The sequence below is a fragment of the Spinacia oleracea genome, chromosome 5 (genome assembly GCF_020520425.1).
Source record: "Spinacia oleracea cultivar Varoflay chromosome 5, BTI_SOV_V1, whole genome shotgun sequence".
In the NCBI taxonomy this organism is placed as follows: domain Eukaryota; kingdom Viridiplantae; phylum Streptophyta; class Magnoliopsida; order Caryophyllales; family Amaranthaceae; genus Spinacia; species Spinacia oleracea.
The window spans coordinates 11,245,870-11,262,558 of NC_079491.1; the positions used below are offsets into that span (position 1 = coordinate 11,245,870).

At 32.8% G+C, this 16,689-nt stretch overlaps 1 protein-coding gene and 1 long non-coding RNA gene across 2 annotated transcripts; both read right to left on the reverse strand.

Moving 5' to 3' along the window:
- Positions 1 to 6,676: 6,676 nt before the first annotated feature.
- LOC130461131 (uncharacterized) lies at positions 6,677 to 7,742 on the reverse strand. Its single transcript, XR_008921507.1, has 2 exons — positions 7,189 to 7,742; positions 6,677 to 7,117 (listed from the first exon to the last, which is right to left on the reverse strand). It is a non-coding gene; the product is annotated as an uncharacterized lncRNA (long non-coding RNA).
- A 1,556-nt stretch (positions 7,743 to 9,298) lies between these two features.
- Positions 9,299 to 12,700, reverse strand: LOC110799766 (uncharacterized). The gene is made up of 3 exons (XM_022005036.2): positions 11,880 to 12,700; positions 9,959 to 10,096; positions 9,299 to 9,857 (listed from the first exon to the last, which is right to left on the reverse strand). Exons 1-3 carry the CDS (start codon positions 12,577 to 12,579, stop codon positions 9,574 to 9,576), a joined length of 1,122 nt encoding a protein of 373 aa, XP_021860728.2. The 5' UTR covers positions 12,580 to 12,700; the 3' UTR covers positions 9,299 to 9,573.
- Between the last annotated feature and the right edge of the window lie 3,989 nt (positions 12,701 to 16,689).

The following is a 16,689-nucleotide window of genomic DNA, read 5'->3' on the forward strand; positions in this document are numbered from 1 at the left end:
AACAGAATAAATCATCGACAGAACTTTTAGTACCACACAGAACATAACCACAACACAGACATTGCTTCTTCCCTTTATGATTATTATTAGTATTATCAGTATTATTATTATTATTATTATTATTATCTGATGTCTTCCTAGGCTTTGGAAAACAAAGATCCTTACCATTGATGACATATTTACAAATCCCAGAAAGGTCTACTAATTTTGTTATATCTTCCCATCGATACGCGAAGTGTTTAGAACACTTCCTCGCTCTCAAAACTCGGTGGTTGCGTTTTTTCTGACAATCATTGATAGCCTGCGACTTTGTTAAACTCCTCCCTTTACAATTCACGCAGAAGTAGCCGCGATCGCTCGGAGTTTCCTTACCGTGACTCGTTACATATTCTGTATCGATCAAGTCTTGCACCAATTGCGTAGCTTTCCTTCTCCACATTTCCATTACTTTTTATTTCTTTGTTTCTTGATTGATAGTATGTTTAAGAAAGAAATTACGGATTTTAGATAGAAAGTTGAAATATATATAGAAACAACTATGAGAAGTAGAGTTTTGGAAGGTTTATGTTTACTTAGCTATTTTCTTTTTTATTTTTTTAATGGAAACAACTATGAGAAGTAGAGTTTTGGAAGGTTTATGTTTACTTAGCTATTTTCTTTTTTATTTTATAATTGTGTTTAAGTATCCTGACTCTTCTATAACTTTATATGATCGATACTTGTCACTTCCTTTCCAAAATTTCCGCACCAAAAGTATTTAATTTATTCATTTTTTTTCATGTATATTTTGTTTTAAATGATTTGTGATAATATTTAGTCAAATAATATTGTAGAATATTTTTGTCATACAATATTGCATATTACTGCGTCAATGATTAAAATGTTTTAGTCAAATAATAATTTAGAATATCCATACAAGGAAAGAATCTAGTTAAGTTAATCTACAATACATAAATACAATACGGGATATATATCATTTAACTAATTACATGAAATACTTAATCTGTGCTTCTTCTACTAGAATTTAGAGCAAGTCACCTTCGAATCCCCCTCTCCCCTCTTAATTTACGGAAATGATAAAGGTCGCAACATGCGACCTTTAAGCCGTGTCACAGTGGTGACGTGGCACGTCTATGTGTCATAAATGTATTTGGAAACTAAAATATTTAGATTATATAACCTATTATACATGTCATAAAAAAGGTAGGAAAATCTTAATATTCTAATTTACAAATTGAATAATATAATTTTTTATTTCAGAAAAATAATTCTAATTTGTATAGGATATTAGAAAAAAAATACTTTTAATTATTTATATGATATAGGAAATTAAAATAAAAAAATAAATTTACTAATTTATACTTAGAAAATAAAAAATACAGTACATTAGAAAATAAAAAATTAGGAAAAGAATTTCGTCTTTATTTGTTTATTGGGTTTATACGGCACTTGAAGTGTTGTTCTTCCTCTCCGAAATTACTAATCTAATGAGATGATGATGCATGACTGTGCGCCTGTAGGCCGATGAACTGCGTGTAAACCTAATTAAAACTAACCTAATCATTAAAATTAAAACAATATTTTAAAGTAATGTATAATTATAAATATTTATTTACATAAAATAATTTATTTATTTTTTTGGGTGAAAGAAGATCGAGGGGCAGACCCCTAAGTAAAAGAAAACACAAGTCAAAGGAACCCAAAACAAACGAAAAACTACAGACTATCAAAACAAAACGAAGGGAAATATTTCTTGATAGAGTCAGTAGTTTTAGTTCCTTGCTACTCCGTATTTACATAAAATATATTACTTCGTATTTTATTATAAATTGATGTATTTTTTAAATTAAATTGATGTATTTTTTAAATTGCACAAAAATATATTATTAGATTTAATTTTAATTTTTTTAATTTGTAATTTATAAGATAAAAGGAAATATATATTTACTATGAATATAATAAATATTTGTTTCCTTCTTTGTATCGACTGCCTTATTTATATATTTTCATAGTAAAAATATTGAATTGATAGTAAAAATAAATTGATGACGTGTAGCCTACATGGTGCTTATTTGTACCAATGAAATGCCGACACGTAAGATTGCGACAACATTTTGTTGTCGCAACTTGCGACCTATATCATCGTCCTTTAATTTATATTGTTGTTTTGTCTCATTCGTGTCTAAAAAACTTTTGATATATAAATCATTTATAATGGAAACAATTACATCAATTATATTAGTCGACTCGTTAGATAACATAATTTATACGAAGTATTAACTTCAAATAAAGAAGAATTGATATGGAATTATTTCAAATAAATCAACACTTATTGATCGATAAATCAGTAAAATCACAAGATAAAAGTCACGTTAACAAATTTTAGCAAAACCCAAACCAAGAAGTTTAAACTAACTTAAACAATTATACAATAAACATCTACAAATTTTTTAATAAGACGGTCTGACGCGTCAGACCAACCTATCCATGGGTCTCTCGCGGATCGTTCGCGGATCGTGAGAATTCGCGGGTTTTATTTACAGGTCATATAAATATCTATTTTTTAGCCTATTTCGAAGCCCTAATTCTCCCTCTCTCTCCTCAAGCTCTCTGCCTCCCTCTCTCCTAAACTCCCTGCTTCTTTCTCTCTCCTCAAACTCTATCCGCCGTCTCTTCCTCCCTCCCTCTCCTCAACCTCGCCGCTCAAATTTTCCTCCGGCAAGGTTCGAGAATAAGAATTCGGCGGCATTGAAGCTGGAATGCGGTTGATTCGGCGAGGACGGCGGCGGCTAAGTTTTCCATCTCTTTCCTCCTCTCTTCAATTCTTTTAGATTTTAGAAATTTCATTTCTGTTTAGGTTTTTTATTTTTCTATTCTTCATGATAAATCGTAGGTTTCGACAACGGAAGAGGGAGAATCGGGGTCGTAGAAGAGGTGGAGGAGGATGTCGGAGGTGGAAGCATCTTTTAAGCCGCCGGCGTCGCATCTTAATTTTCTGGTGGCGGTGGTGGTTAATTGGAGGACAAATCATCTTGTAATTTGATTTCCAGTATATATCGTGATTGTAAAATTAAAAAAAAATTGTTTACTTATTATTTTGTTATGAATAAATTGGTTTTAGTTAGGGATAATTTAGTTTTAGTTAAGAATATTTCTAATATAGTTAAGATTATATTTTTGAAGTTTAGTTATGGATTTCTGAGTTATAGTTAAGATTTTCTTACTTTTAGTTTCATGTTTCTGAGTTTTTAGTTAGATGAGGGTTTAGTTAATAATTTTTAAGCTTTAGTTAAGAATTGGAGTAGCTGTTGCAATTCGCCAGTGAAGGAAAATACTTTGGCTGCTGCGTTGTTAGTTGTTACTTCAGTGTGGCCTGGTGTATCCCCTGCTGGTGGCTGGGTTGCGAAAGAACATCAGCTGCACCTCACAAATGTTGCGTAGGCTTACAGTGGGATTGATGATGTTGGTTTTACTTAGTTGCTTTGATATTGGAATCAGATTGTGATTCAACAACGACAAATAGTTCAACAAGATAATTTGTATTGTTTTATGTATATTAATGTATTTCATGTATGTAGTAATGATTAAGTTGTTATTAGTTAAGAATATTGTTATATTTAGTTATGAAGTTTGATGTTTTAGTTACACTTTTTTGCATTACAGCCATCTTTTTGATATAATTGTCATTTTTTGAGTTTTAGTTATATGTTTTTGAGTTTTAGTTAAAAAAATTTAAGTTTTAGTTAAAATTTTACAAATTAAGCATTCATACCAATTAATTAAGAAGTTGAACCAATTAGTTAAGGATCGGAACTAATTAGTTAAATAATGTAACTGAACAGTTAAGCATTGAGACCAATTAGTTAAGCAATCGAACCAATTAGTTAAGCATTGAAACTAATTAGTTAAACAATAAAACCAATTAGTTAAACTATGAATCTAATTAGTTAAGCATTGAAACTAATTAGTTAAACAACCAAACCAATTAGTTAAGCATTGGAACTAATTAGTTAAGATTTTCTGAGTTTTTAGTTATGATTTAAGAAGTTTTAGTTAAGCTTTTCGAAGTTTTAGTTATGATTTCATAAGTTCTAGTAATAGAATCAATTAGTTAAGCATTGTAACTAATTAGTTAAATATTAGAACCTATTAGTTAATCAATGGAATCAATTAGGTAAGCACTGGATCCAAATAGTTAATTAGTGAAACCAATTAGTTAAGCATTTAACCTAATTAGTTAAGCAATGAAACCAATTAGTTAATCGATGAAATCCAATTAGTTAAACAATGCAGCCAATTAGTTAAACATAGAAACCAAATAGTTAAGCAATAGAATCAATTAGTTAAGCATTGTAACTAATTAGTTAAGCATAGTAACTAATTAGTTAATCAATGGAACTAATTAGTAAAACATTAGAACCGATTAGTTAATTAACGGAATCAATTAGTTAAGCACTGGATCCAACTAGTTAAGTAATTAAAACAATTAGGTAAGCATTGAAACTAATTAGTTAATCAATGAAACCAATTAGTTAAGCAAAGAAATCCAATTAGTTAAGCAATGCAGCCAATTAGTTAAACCTAGAAACCAAATAGTTAAGCAATAAGATCAATTAGTTAAGCATTTTAACTAATTAGTTAATCAATGGAACTAAATAGTTAAACATTAGAACCGATTAGTTAATTAACGGAATCAATTAGTTAAGCACTGGATCCAAATAGTTAAGTAATTAAACCAATTAGTTAAGCATTGAAACTAATTAGTTAAGCAATAAAACCAATTAGTTAAGCGATGAAATCCAATTAGTTAAGCAATGCAACCAATTAGTTAAACATAGAAACCAAATAGTTAAGCAATAGAATCAATTAGTTAAGCATAGGAACTAATTAGTTAATCAATGGAACTAATTAGTTAAACATTAGAACCGATTAGTTAATTAATGGAATCAATTAGTTAAGCACTGGATCCAAATAGTTAAGTAATTAAACCAATTAGTTAAGCATTGAAACTAATTAGTTAATCAATGAAACCAATTAGTTAAGCAAAGAAATCCAATTAGTTAATTAATGCAGCCAATTAGTTAAACATAGAAACCAAATAGTTAAGCAATAAAATCAATTAGTTAAGCATTGTAATTAATTAGTTAAGCAATGGAACTAAATAGTTAAAGATTAGAACCAATTAGTTATGCAATGAAATTAATAAGTTTACATATTTAAAGAAAGTATTTGTTACACTTGAAATCCAATTTGTTAAGCGATGAAATCCAATTAGTTAAGCGATGCAGCCAATTAGTTAAACATAAAAACCAAATAGTTAAGCAATAGAATCAATTAGTTAAGCATTGTAACTAATTAGTTAAGCATATTAACTAATTAGTTAATCAATGGAACTAACTAGTTAAACATTAGAACCGATTAGTTAATTAACGGAATCAATTAGTTAAGCAATGGATCCAAATAGTTAAGTAATTAAACCAATTAGTTAAGCATTGAAACTAATTAGTTAAGCAATGAGACCAATTAGTTAAGCGATGAAATCCAATTAGTTAAGCAATGAGACCAATTAGTTAAGCATAGTAACTAATTAGTTAAGCATAGTAACTAATTAGTTAATCAATGGAACTAATTAGTTAAACATTAGAACCGATTAGTTAATTAACGGAATCAATTAGTTAAGCACTGGATCCAAATAGTTAAGTAATTAAACCAATTAGTTAAGCATTGAAACTAATTAGTTAATCAATGAAACCAATTAGTTAAGCAAAAAAATCCAATTAGTTAAGCAATGCATCCAATTAGTTAAACATAGAAACCAAATAGTTTAGCAATAAAATTAATTAGTTAAGCATTGTAACTAATTAGTTAAGCAATGGAACTAAATAGTTAAAGATTAGAACCGATTAGTTAAACAATGTAACCAATTAGTTAAGCAATGAAACTAATAAGTTTACAGATTTAAAGAAAGTATTTGTTAAACCTGAAATTCCATTAGTTAAGTCATGGAACCAATTAGCTAAGCCTGAAATTCAATTAGTTAACCAACGGAACCAATTAGTTAATCAACGAAACCAACTAGTTAAGCAATGTAACCAATTAGTTATTATTTCAGAAGTTTTAATTACGTGTTTCTAAGTTTAGTTAAGATTTTATAAGGTTTAGTTAAGAATAGTGATGTTTTAGTTAAGATTAAATCGATTAATGAAAATTCTTCACTAGTGAACCTAAAGTGACATTATATTGGGCTATGTGTAATTTTTTTTAGGCTTTGATCCATCATTTCCTTGGAAAAAGGTTTTGACTCATGTTGTTCCTATTTCGTTAAAGTTGTTTTTCTTTTCTTGTCATCATAATTTTTTGAATTTTAGTTAAAACTTTTTGAGTTTTAGTTAATTTTTGTTAGTTTTAGTTAAGAGTTTTCGAGTTTAAGTTATGGTTTTGAAAGTTTTAGATAGGATTTTTGAATTTTAGCTACATTTTTAGGGCGAGTCATGAATTTTTAAGTTTAGTTACACATTATGAGTTCTAGTTAAGATTTTTTTAGTTTTAGTTAATATTTTCTTAGATTTAGTTAAAACGACTTATTTTTAACTAAAACGAAATTATCCTTAACTAAAACTATATCATTCTTAACTAAATATAAGAAAATTATAACTAAAACAAAAAAAATTTAGAATTCAAACAAATGTAACTAAATCCTTTTATTTCATAACTAAATATAACAAAAATACAACTAAAAATAAAAATTATTAACTAAAGACATAACTAAAACCTATTTAATCATTACTAAACTAAATCAATAAATACACTTAGAAAATGGGCCTTGGTAAAGAGAAATCAGTCACTGCACCGTTTGTTTCCCTTACGACCATGACCCAAAAAATTTCATTCAAGAACTTGTTTCTCTGCTCATGCTTCAAAGCTTCTGAAACATCGCCGTCAAACCGATAAGGACCTGTCTTCTCCACACAAACACGTCTGCCTTGCCGGAGATTTAAAGGTTGTAGACTAAGTTTTGACAACCTCCGATGAAGACGACGGCAAGCTTGCGCTCAATGAGATAAAACGCCGCCTTTGCTCCTTCCTTCCCCGCTCAATATCTCCCACTCAGCCGCACCTAGATCACATAAAAAATAAATCAAATCCACTTCTAACAACACAAAAACTGAAAATCAAAAACCTTAAAACCTCAAGTATACTGGCGGCGGAGACGAAAAGGCTAGGGTTAGATCGCGCATCTTGCAACGGCGACGAGGAGGAGAGATTGAGGAAGGAGGAGAGAGAATGAAGGTTGCTAGGGTTTTAGAGGGGACAATGACGAGGAGGTGATGGCCCATTCTTCGATCTATAGAAGGATGAGAAACACACATCAACGGCGGTGAGGTGACGGAGACGGCGGCAAGAAGGTGGCTTGAGTTTTGGAGGAGAGAGAGAGAGGGCAGAGATTTTTGGAGGAGAGAGAGAAGGCAGGGATAGAGGGAAGGGGAAAACTCGGGTAAAATGGATTGCGCGTGACAAGGTGCGCGTGGATGCGCGTGGGTTTTTTATGACGTCAGCATTTGGTCGTTCCTGTCAGGCCGCCTGACAGGAAACCTTCTGATAAACATCCGCATAAAAAGAAGTATACACTAGCTAAATTACTAATCAAAAAAGTTATCATCTTAATTTAAATATATTACAAACTTGCTATGACATGTTTATGATTTTGAAATTGTCATTCACCTTACTCTCTTGATTTATATTGCTACATTAATTGGACTTTTACTAAAGAACACAAAGATATATAGTATTAAAATAAATAAATTACATCCACTATAATTTAGTGATATCAACTAAAAAATTACTACTATGAATCATTAATTTCTCTTCGTAGGGAAAGAGAAATATGATTAACCTACGCAAAAAATCACGTGTATTTATAATGCATGTTTTATAATTGGAAGTTGAGCTTAGTTAAACTCTGTTATTTGATTAGATAAAATTTTATATTGTATTCAATATTATCTTATCATTTTATCGTATTATATTCAAGATTTATCTATATTTTATTATTTAAATAAATGCTAGGTTATTATGTCAAAAATAATTAAATTATTATGGGTTGAGTTTAATTGTTAGATTTATTCTTTCGAAAATGATAAAGGTCGCAACATGCGACCTTTAAGCCGTGTCACAATGATGACATGACATGCTTATGTGTCATGATTTAAATCGAAAACTAAAATATTTAACTTATATAATCTATTATACATGTTTCAAAAAAGGTAGGAAAATCTTAATATTCTAATTTGTTTTCTCATTTATACCGATTATATTATCTACATATTTTCATAGTAAAAATATTGCATTGATAGTAAAAATATTATGATGACGCATAACCTACGTGGCGCTTATATGTACCAATTATACTGCGACACGTAAGATTCCGACAACTAAATGTTGTCGCAACTTGCGACCTTTATCATCACCCTTATTCTTTAATTATTAGAGTGATTGATTTTGGACAGACACCTAATTATGATCTACATGACACCTATATTTTTTAATTCTAAAAGAAATTAAAAATTAATTTCTTATTGGTCGAAATCTAATGATATCGTATGTGTCGCTTTAATAACTGAGCAAATATATATGCCCGCTTTAATTGGAAATAGATTAGATTAGATTGGATTGAGATCGATAAAATACCCCTAGTGGGAATCGAAGTCCAACCTTTTTGTTGGAATGTGCAATCCTTTCTACTAGGTCGATGCATTGTTTAATATCTCCAATTAAAATATTAAATACATAGACTCTCAATTAACGGTCCGTTGGGTATCGTTTTCGGTTTTTTACAAAACTAAAAACCAAAATATGAAAACCACAAAAAATAGTTTCCAATATTTTGTTGTCAGTTTTCAAAATCTACATGATTACTATAAGTAAGATTATTTTTTTGTTTATTATGCAATATAAATCATACGAAGCATGACTTACAAAATCAAAATATCAAAAACTAAAAACTGACAGTGATCAATACCGAACGAGCGCTTTACTATTACCCAATACTCCTATAACAAGAACCAATTATACCCAATATGTAGCCGCTCCCGGACCAAATATGCTAGTCCATGTCTATGATCCAAGCAAAAAAAAAAAAAGGCCCACGAACATGAAAAAACTACCCAAGCAAACGGAGTAACAGAAACAAATAAAAGCATTAATCTACGAGCCCAATACTCTCAGATGTTAGCCAATGCTTGTTACACAGATGCACAATACAATAGCTGGAATTCGTGGAAAACGCGATAATACTACATAGCACTACAAGTTAAGCTTCTCCTATTACAAATAAGCTTACACAGAATCGTACAATATAAAATATCATTGCGAACCTTACTAATCCGTCTCTAAAATACACACTGTTAATTTTTAGTACTAGAACTAGTGTTACTTCTGCTACAACCCTACAATAGCATATTTCATCACAAAATTACAATACTTGCAGTTAGTTAATCAAGCAAAAGGTGTGCAAAATACTTGGGGATCAACATTACTACGTTAGAGTAAATCAACAAACATTTCCTCCCCTAGTTAGTGACCTTCTGCTTCCATGGCTTTCTTAGAAGAACTTGCTGACTCGCTATGAGTTCTATTGCCCGAGGGAAATTCAGATGATGGTAGTTTCCTTTTAAGTCCCTTTGGCGAAGGTAGTTCGTCATCATCATCAGAACTACACAAGTCAACAACAGAAGGTTTGGGAACGCATTGTGTAGGAGCAGATTTCTTCTCAGCAACGCGTGTTTCTGAAACTGAACGGGTTCCTGCAGGCCCACTAGGATGTCCCTGGACAGAAGTTGCACTGGTTGCTTTTTGGCCTAAAAGAAAAGAGTAATTATCATTTAAATGCCAAGAAAAAGAAATATAAACTTAGTAAGTGAGACAGATATTGCCAACAGATATTTGAAATTGAGAATACTTGGCAATGTTGTAGCTTTCTTCTCTTCGACAGTTGCTGTTTCATGACCAGATTGCCCTTCACATTTTGCCTCAAGCCCAAAACTACCATGCTCTTGCACATCTTGAGTTGCATCAGCTAGTTGAGATACTTGAGAATCTAAAAAGTATAAAAAAAGAGAGTAAGCATCACTTCAGTAAAATAAAGGACAAGTAAACTTGATAGGCTGAACACAAATTCACCCAATAGGTCATGCACCAGCAATCAGAGAATGGGAGATCGCGTAATAAAACGCTGGAAGTTACTCCGTAGTGAGCAGACTCTGACATGTCAGCATCAAGTTTGGTTGTAATAAGTAGTTTCTGATTGGTTAACTTATAATAAATGATGACAAATATTCTACATTGAGCTGAAGCTTATCTCTTATTTCCTCTCCTCAAAGAATACCCCTTTCCGACAAGCTCCTCTTCCAATGCACAAGGAAGATTCGTTTCTGGTAAGTTTCAAGGTTAACTGCCACAGTTTAGCAGATTTACAAAGGGATTTATACAAGTCCATTTCCAGAGCCGTTAAATGATCCACTTACAATTGGCTTATGATTATCACTGTTAAAATAAAATGACCCAAACTAATTGCTTGTGCTCATATATTGTTCCATTTCAGATCAACAGTCTAAAGGAAGCAAACAACGTTCCTTTTCAGATCAACAGTCTAAAGGAAACAGCAAATAGCGTTCCTTTTCAGATCAATAATAGGGGTAATCAGTAATGCAGTATGAATTCCTCCTTCTGCCTCACATGGAACCCTCATCAGAGGCATCGAGTTAGTGTTAATGCAGTTGATGAGATTGATAACTAGTCAAGGTTTAGGGTTAGGTTTTATTTATGTTCTTACTTAGTAAAGCTCCACTGAATGATGCTTTTTGGAAACTTCACAGTTCATGCCCTAGTACTTCCATACCATAGAAGTATAGAACTGCATAGTACATCACCTCAAACTTGTGAACCAAACACCATAACAAGACAGCCACAGGCTTGCAAAATCGGATAGAATCGGCTCTTACTAGCATGCAGTATGCTAGCAATTGATGCAATCCCCACTAACATAAAACTATAAAAGTTATATGCAGCCAATGCAGGGTATACAGGCAATGAGGCAATACAGCCTCTAATCTAGCTCACTATGCAAAGTGCTGACCATGTATGAAACACTAGGGCCATAACTCAGTCCCTGTTTTTTAATGTCAAAATTTCAAGCAAAACATAAATGCATAATTCATACAATGCACCAACAATTCAACCAAAGGGCAATTCCTTAATTCTAACTTTATTTATTTATATCCGAACATCAATATAGAACAAAACTACCTTCAGCTCAATAATTCCAAAAGTATACAACAATTTGATACAATTTTGTAACTAAGAGAAGAATATAAACAACACAACAGCAATAATCTTAGTGTAAATAAAAATGCAGGTTTTTAATTTTAAAGGACTGCTTCTCTGCAACAATTGCCTATCTGGGAACTTGACCAAGAGCACTAGAATAAGACCCATAAATCAAACTCACCAACAAGAACAAAAACACAGTGTTATCCAAACCCAACAACAATCCAACCCAATACCATCTGTTGGATTAAATCTCCTTTCCAAAAAATCAACAAAACATCAAGAACAATTGCTTTCATAGTGTTGAAACTCAAATACCTACTGAAATTATGGTTCCTCACACTAACAAAATAAAGGGAGAACCAAGTGTAATATCCAAACCCAGGAAATTGAACTTTTCTCACCAAAACAGAATTCAGAAGTAAAAAACACCAACATTTGTAATTCAAACAAACCCCCAATTCATTACAACTATAATTAAATTATGAACACCACATTGAAACATAAAAACATATCAAAAAGTCCAAAATCATGTTTTAGAAGATTAAATATACCTGAATCGGAACCCGCGTCGTCGTGATTCAAAATGGCTACATTGTGCTCCAAGTCCAACAACCGTGTCTCAAACGACCTAAATCGGGCGGTTGCAGCTTCAATAACACCCTCTAAATCTGCCTTTAACTTAGAATTCTTCATCTTAAGCTTAAGATTTTCAGCTCCGTCAATTTCTGCTTGTTTTACCTTCTCCGCCATTTCCTCCTCCAACTCCTTGATTTTCCCTTTCAAACCCTCACATACCAACCGACAATCCCTCAGTTTTTCTTCACTCTTCGCCACGGCCGCCTCCAAACCCACATTCTCTTCCCTCAAATACATGTTTTGCTTTTTCAACATCTTCGCCTCCGTCGATAAATTCCCGAATTTCACCTCCTCATCTTTCAGCCTCTGCACCTCTTGTCTCGCAGCAAGGAGTCCAGCTTGTAATTGAGCGCACTCGTTTCTGGACTTATCGAGTTCGTGCTCAGAGTAGCGGCTAGCGAGTAGCGACTCGGCATGGTCATCCTTGTAATGTTTCAGCTGCTTTGAGAGGATGTGGGACTCCTTGATTGCATTGTCGAGCTTCCGAGTAATTTCCGCCTCATCGCGTTTCAAACTCGACTCAACGTAGATCAAAGCTTGTTTTGCTTCCTCATACTTGGATGGGGAGAGACAGGATTTCAGAAAAGAAATGGCGCCTATAATTGGGGATTCCATTGAAACTTTGAGCAAACCCTAGGAAAAAAAAAGAGAAAGAGCGGATGCGAGTCTTCACAAAACTCAGTTTATGCTCTTTAGAGCGTACAGTCGAGGTCTCATCTCTCATAAATGAAAATTTAATGTGGGCCCACTACAACAAGTTATGCTCAGTACTTTATTTACGGAGTTAATGTACAGTACTTATGTTACCGTGAAGTGAACACCGTTTTCATATGAACTACTCCCTCCGTATTTATTTAACAGATACACTTGGTCGGGCACGGGTATTAAAAAAAAAGAATGGAATGAAATAAAGTAATAAAATAAGTGGGGTTGAATAGATATTTTAATAAGAAAAATAAGTGGGGACCATGTCATTTTAGGGAGTTGGGGTGGGGGTGGGGTGTAGATATATCATTTAATTAGATGGTGGGGTTGATAAGTTACTAAAAATGGCAAGTGTATCTCTTAAATAAATACGGCCGGAAAAGACAAGTGTATCCCTTAAATAAATACAGAGGGAGTATTCCAAGTTAATCCTAGTGATTCATAAATTTTTCCCAATTAAATGGTACGAGTATTTTCGTAAATAATTGATGATTTTATTAACAAAACTAGTATAGAATCCATACAATATCACCGATTTATAAATTTATAATTCGTACTAATGTTTTAAACAAAATAATTTGAATGAGTGATATAATCTAACTCTTTCGTTTACAAAGTGACGAATTGTATATAATTTTAAAAACGGATTTTTCATGAAATGACCCCGGGGTTTGCGTTAATGCACCAAATACCCCTAATGTTTCCCAAATGCACCAAATACCCCTGACGTTTTAAAAAATAACACAAAATGCCCTTAAGGCTAACGGACGTTAAGTCTCCGTTAGCGTATGTTTACTCTTTTACCCCTAATCAACCATTTTATCTATTAATTATAATATTAACCCTTAATTTAAGTAATTAAACCCAAAAAATAACCATTAACCCAAGAAAATTGATTAACCCCAAAACTTTTACTGGGGAATTCTTCTTCACTTTTGATCTTCAATTCACATCAATTCACCATCATCATTCATCATCATCTTCATCTTCATCTTATTCTTTCTCATCTCTCACCACAATCATCCTTGGATCTATTTTTCACTCATGGATTGGCTCGAGCGCGACCCTCTTCCCATCTCCGCCATCGCGCCACCAAACAACAACACCAACAACAACTACAATATCAACCACAACATTAACAACAATAATGATCTGATGGACAGCGACGATGAACAAGTTAGAGTCCGATTCGTGAGTTTAGGGAAATCGCGACGTGAGAACAGAAATTTGAGAGATGGGTTTTCCAAATCAGGGAAATTTCTTTAAAAAAAACCCCTTGTATCATCTTCTTCAAAAACCCAGAAATTCAACATTCAATTTTTTCATCTTTGCTATAAATTAATCATCATCTCAATTTTTCTTTCGATTTTGTCATCTGGGTATTCTTTATTTTTGCTGCAAACTTACTCTTTTGATTGGTTAATGAGATAGAGAAGAGGAAAGGAGGAGAGAGATAATGGGTTGTGCTTCCAGTAAAAATGCGGATTCTAAAGCTAAGAGAGTTTCTCGTTGGCGTTCCACTGGCATTGTTGCTCTTCGTGACTGCAAATTAAAGGTCTAATCTTTTAAATTAATTTTAGGAAATGCAATTTGTGTTTGGGTTTTTCCAATTTTTCTATTTAGAATGTTTGTTTTTCTGGAAAAATTTTGCTTGATTATGTTTTTGTTACACTTATTTGATTGAGATAAATCTAAATGGTTTTTGTTTCAGTGTAAACCCATTTGTATAATGATATATTTGAATTTTATTTCCAATTTGGGAACTATGATTCATGTTGTTTGTTTGTTGGTTTTGGTTACTTGGTTAGTAACATTGGTGGGAGAGATTAGAAGCTGAAATTAGGGAATTATGAGGAAGTTTTCAATTTTTTGTGACGAGTTTGTGGGATGAAGATGAACAATATGAAGAACAAGAAGTTGGGTACGGAATGGAGGAGGAGGAAGAAGAAGAAGAAGAAGAAGAAGAGGAAGAGGAGGAGAGAAAAAAAAAAGGAATAAATAAATAAATAAATAATGTTAACGGAAAAGTTAACGGAATGGACGGAAAATGGTCATTAAGGACATTTGTGTTATTTTTTAAAACGTCAGGGGTATTTGGTGCATTCGGGAAACATTAGGGGTATTTGGTGCATTAACGCAAACCTCGGGGTCATTTCATGAAAAATCCGTTTTAAAAATTGGCGGATTGCATATAGTTTAAGTAAGATGTCTTTTAGCTCTTTATTTCACCTTTTCAATGTGAAAAAACTTTAATTATACAATTGTATATCTATTATAAAAATATTAATATAAGTGTTCAAAATGTACATGTTTGTTGCACGCCCTCCAAAATGAAGTTTTTTTAGTCCATGTAGATACAAACATTTCTTTGTAAGGATTCAACCATACGATGTGAACATAATTAACAAATAGAACATAAGGAAACAAACGGAAATCGGTTGCTTTAGGATGTGCACATAACACATCCCCTACAACATCGGTCCCTTCTTCTCTTCTATGTCAATGGTAATAGCCATGATCCTTCAATAATTTAAAGAAATATTGCATAGGAGTAGACCTGGTTATCGGGCGGGGCGGGTCAGGGTCGGTGCGGGTCAAAAGAGGGCCGGGTATTGAAAGGGTCATTTTTAGCGGGTCGATAATGGGCGGGTCAAAATCGGGTTGCGGGTCAGTAGCGGGTCATTAGTGGGCGGGTCAATAAACGAGCAATGAAAAATGAAAAACAAAAGAGCCATGTGCAAGTACAAGTAAATACGAAGCTATACACGTAATTTTTTGTATCATTACTATTTTAATTTTCAAAATAATTGTAGTATAAGTTTGACCCTACAATGACCCTGTCCAATAAAGGCCCTGTCCAATAAGAGCCCTGCCCAATAAAAGCCCTATTAACTTGACCCTAACCCTATATCCATTGGACTACCCTGTCCAATAACCAGGTCTACATAGGAGTAATACCGCCCATCTCTTTTCTTTTGATCTTCTGTAGTGCATTGTCGACATGTCCTTTCCGCTCACATTTTCTGAATTTTCTATTTTCAATTGCTTTAACATTTGATTTGGCTTCATGTTACTACGTCTATATTGTGCAACTTTATCAAATTCTTCTACACTCAACTTAGAAGCTAGGTTGTCTATGCCCTTACTAGTATTTCGCCAATTTGTGGTTGTGTTCACTTCTATTCAAATCAACCATTAGTTTCCAAGATCCTCCCACTTGTTCAACTCTAACAAGCTGAAAGGGGCAATGATCCTTTTTTGTACTAGTATTGTTTCGATGTTTGAACTTTTTTTCGGGTGGGGGAACATTATACCTATATGGACCAAATTTTTCACAACCAATATACACTGCCCATTTTTCAACCCATTGGGTCATATAGAAATTGAATAATAAAATACATGTAATTCTCCGTACCAACATACTTAACCCAATCTAACAATTTTTGGCGATCATCAAATGTTGCATTCATCATAAAAACATAAGAAAAATCAGAAAATTGTTGATTGTTTTCATCGGGAATAAAATGATAATCTTGCAATTTAATTTGACCAAAAAAACAATAATAAGTAAACATATATTAACGATTTTCCCCTAAAAAAACAAAACATATCAATAATTAAATTAATAATAAAAAAGCATAAACAAGCACCACTAAAAACAATAATAAGTAAACATATCAACATGGCTCCGGAATTAATTTCCAGATACAGAACAGTGGTGCCGGCAAATACAAACGGAGGTTACACAAGACCTTCGTCTCCGGCCAAATTCCGGCGGTACAGTTAAGGTGCCGGATAAATTATCCGGCGGTACAGTTAAAGTGTCGGAGAAGTTATCTAACAGTACAATTAATGTGCCGGAAAAGTTATACGGCGGTCTAGTCTACTTGCCGTAATAACCTTCCAGCTAGCCTTTTAGATACAGTGCCGATTAATTATTCCAGTAGTCCAATATAGGTTCCGCAACATCTTTACAACGGTTCTGTTAGGGTGTTCGTTCTACTTTATGATTTGACCATA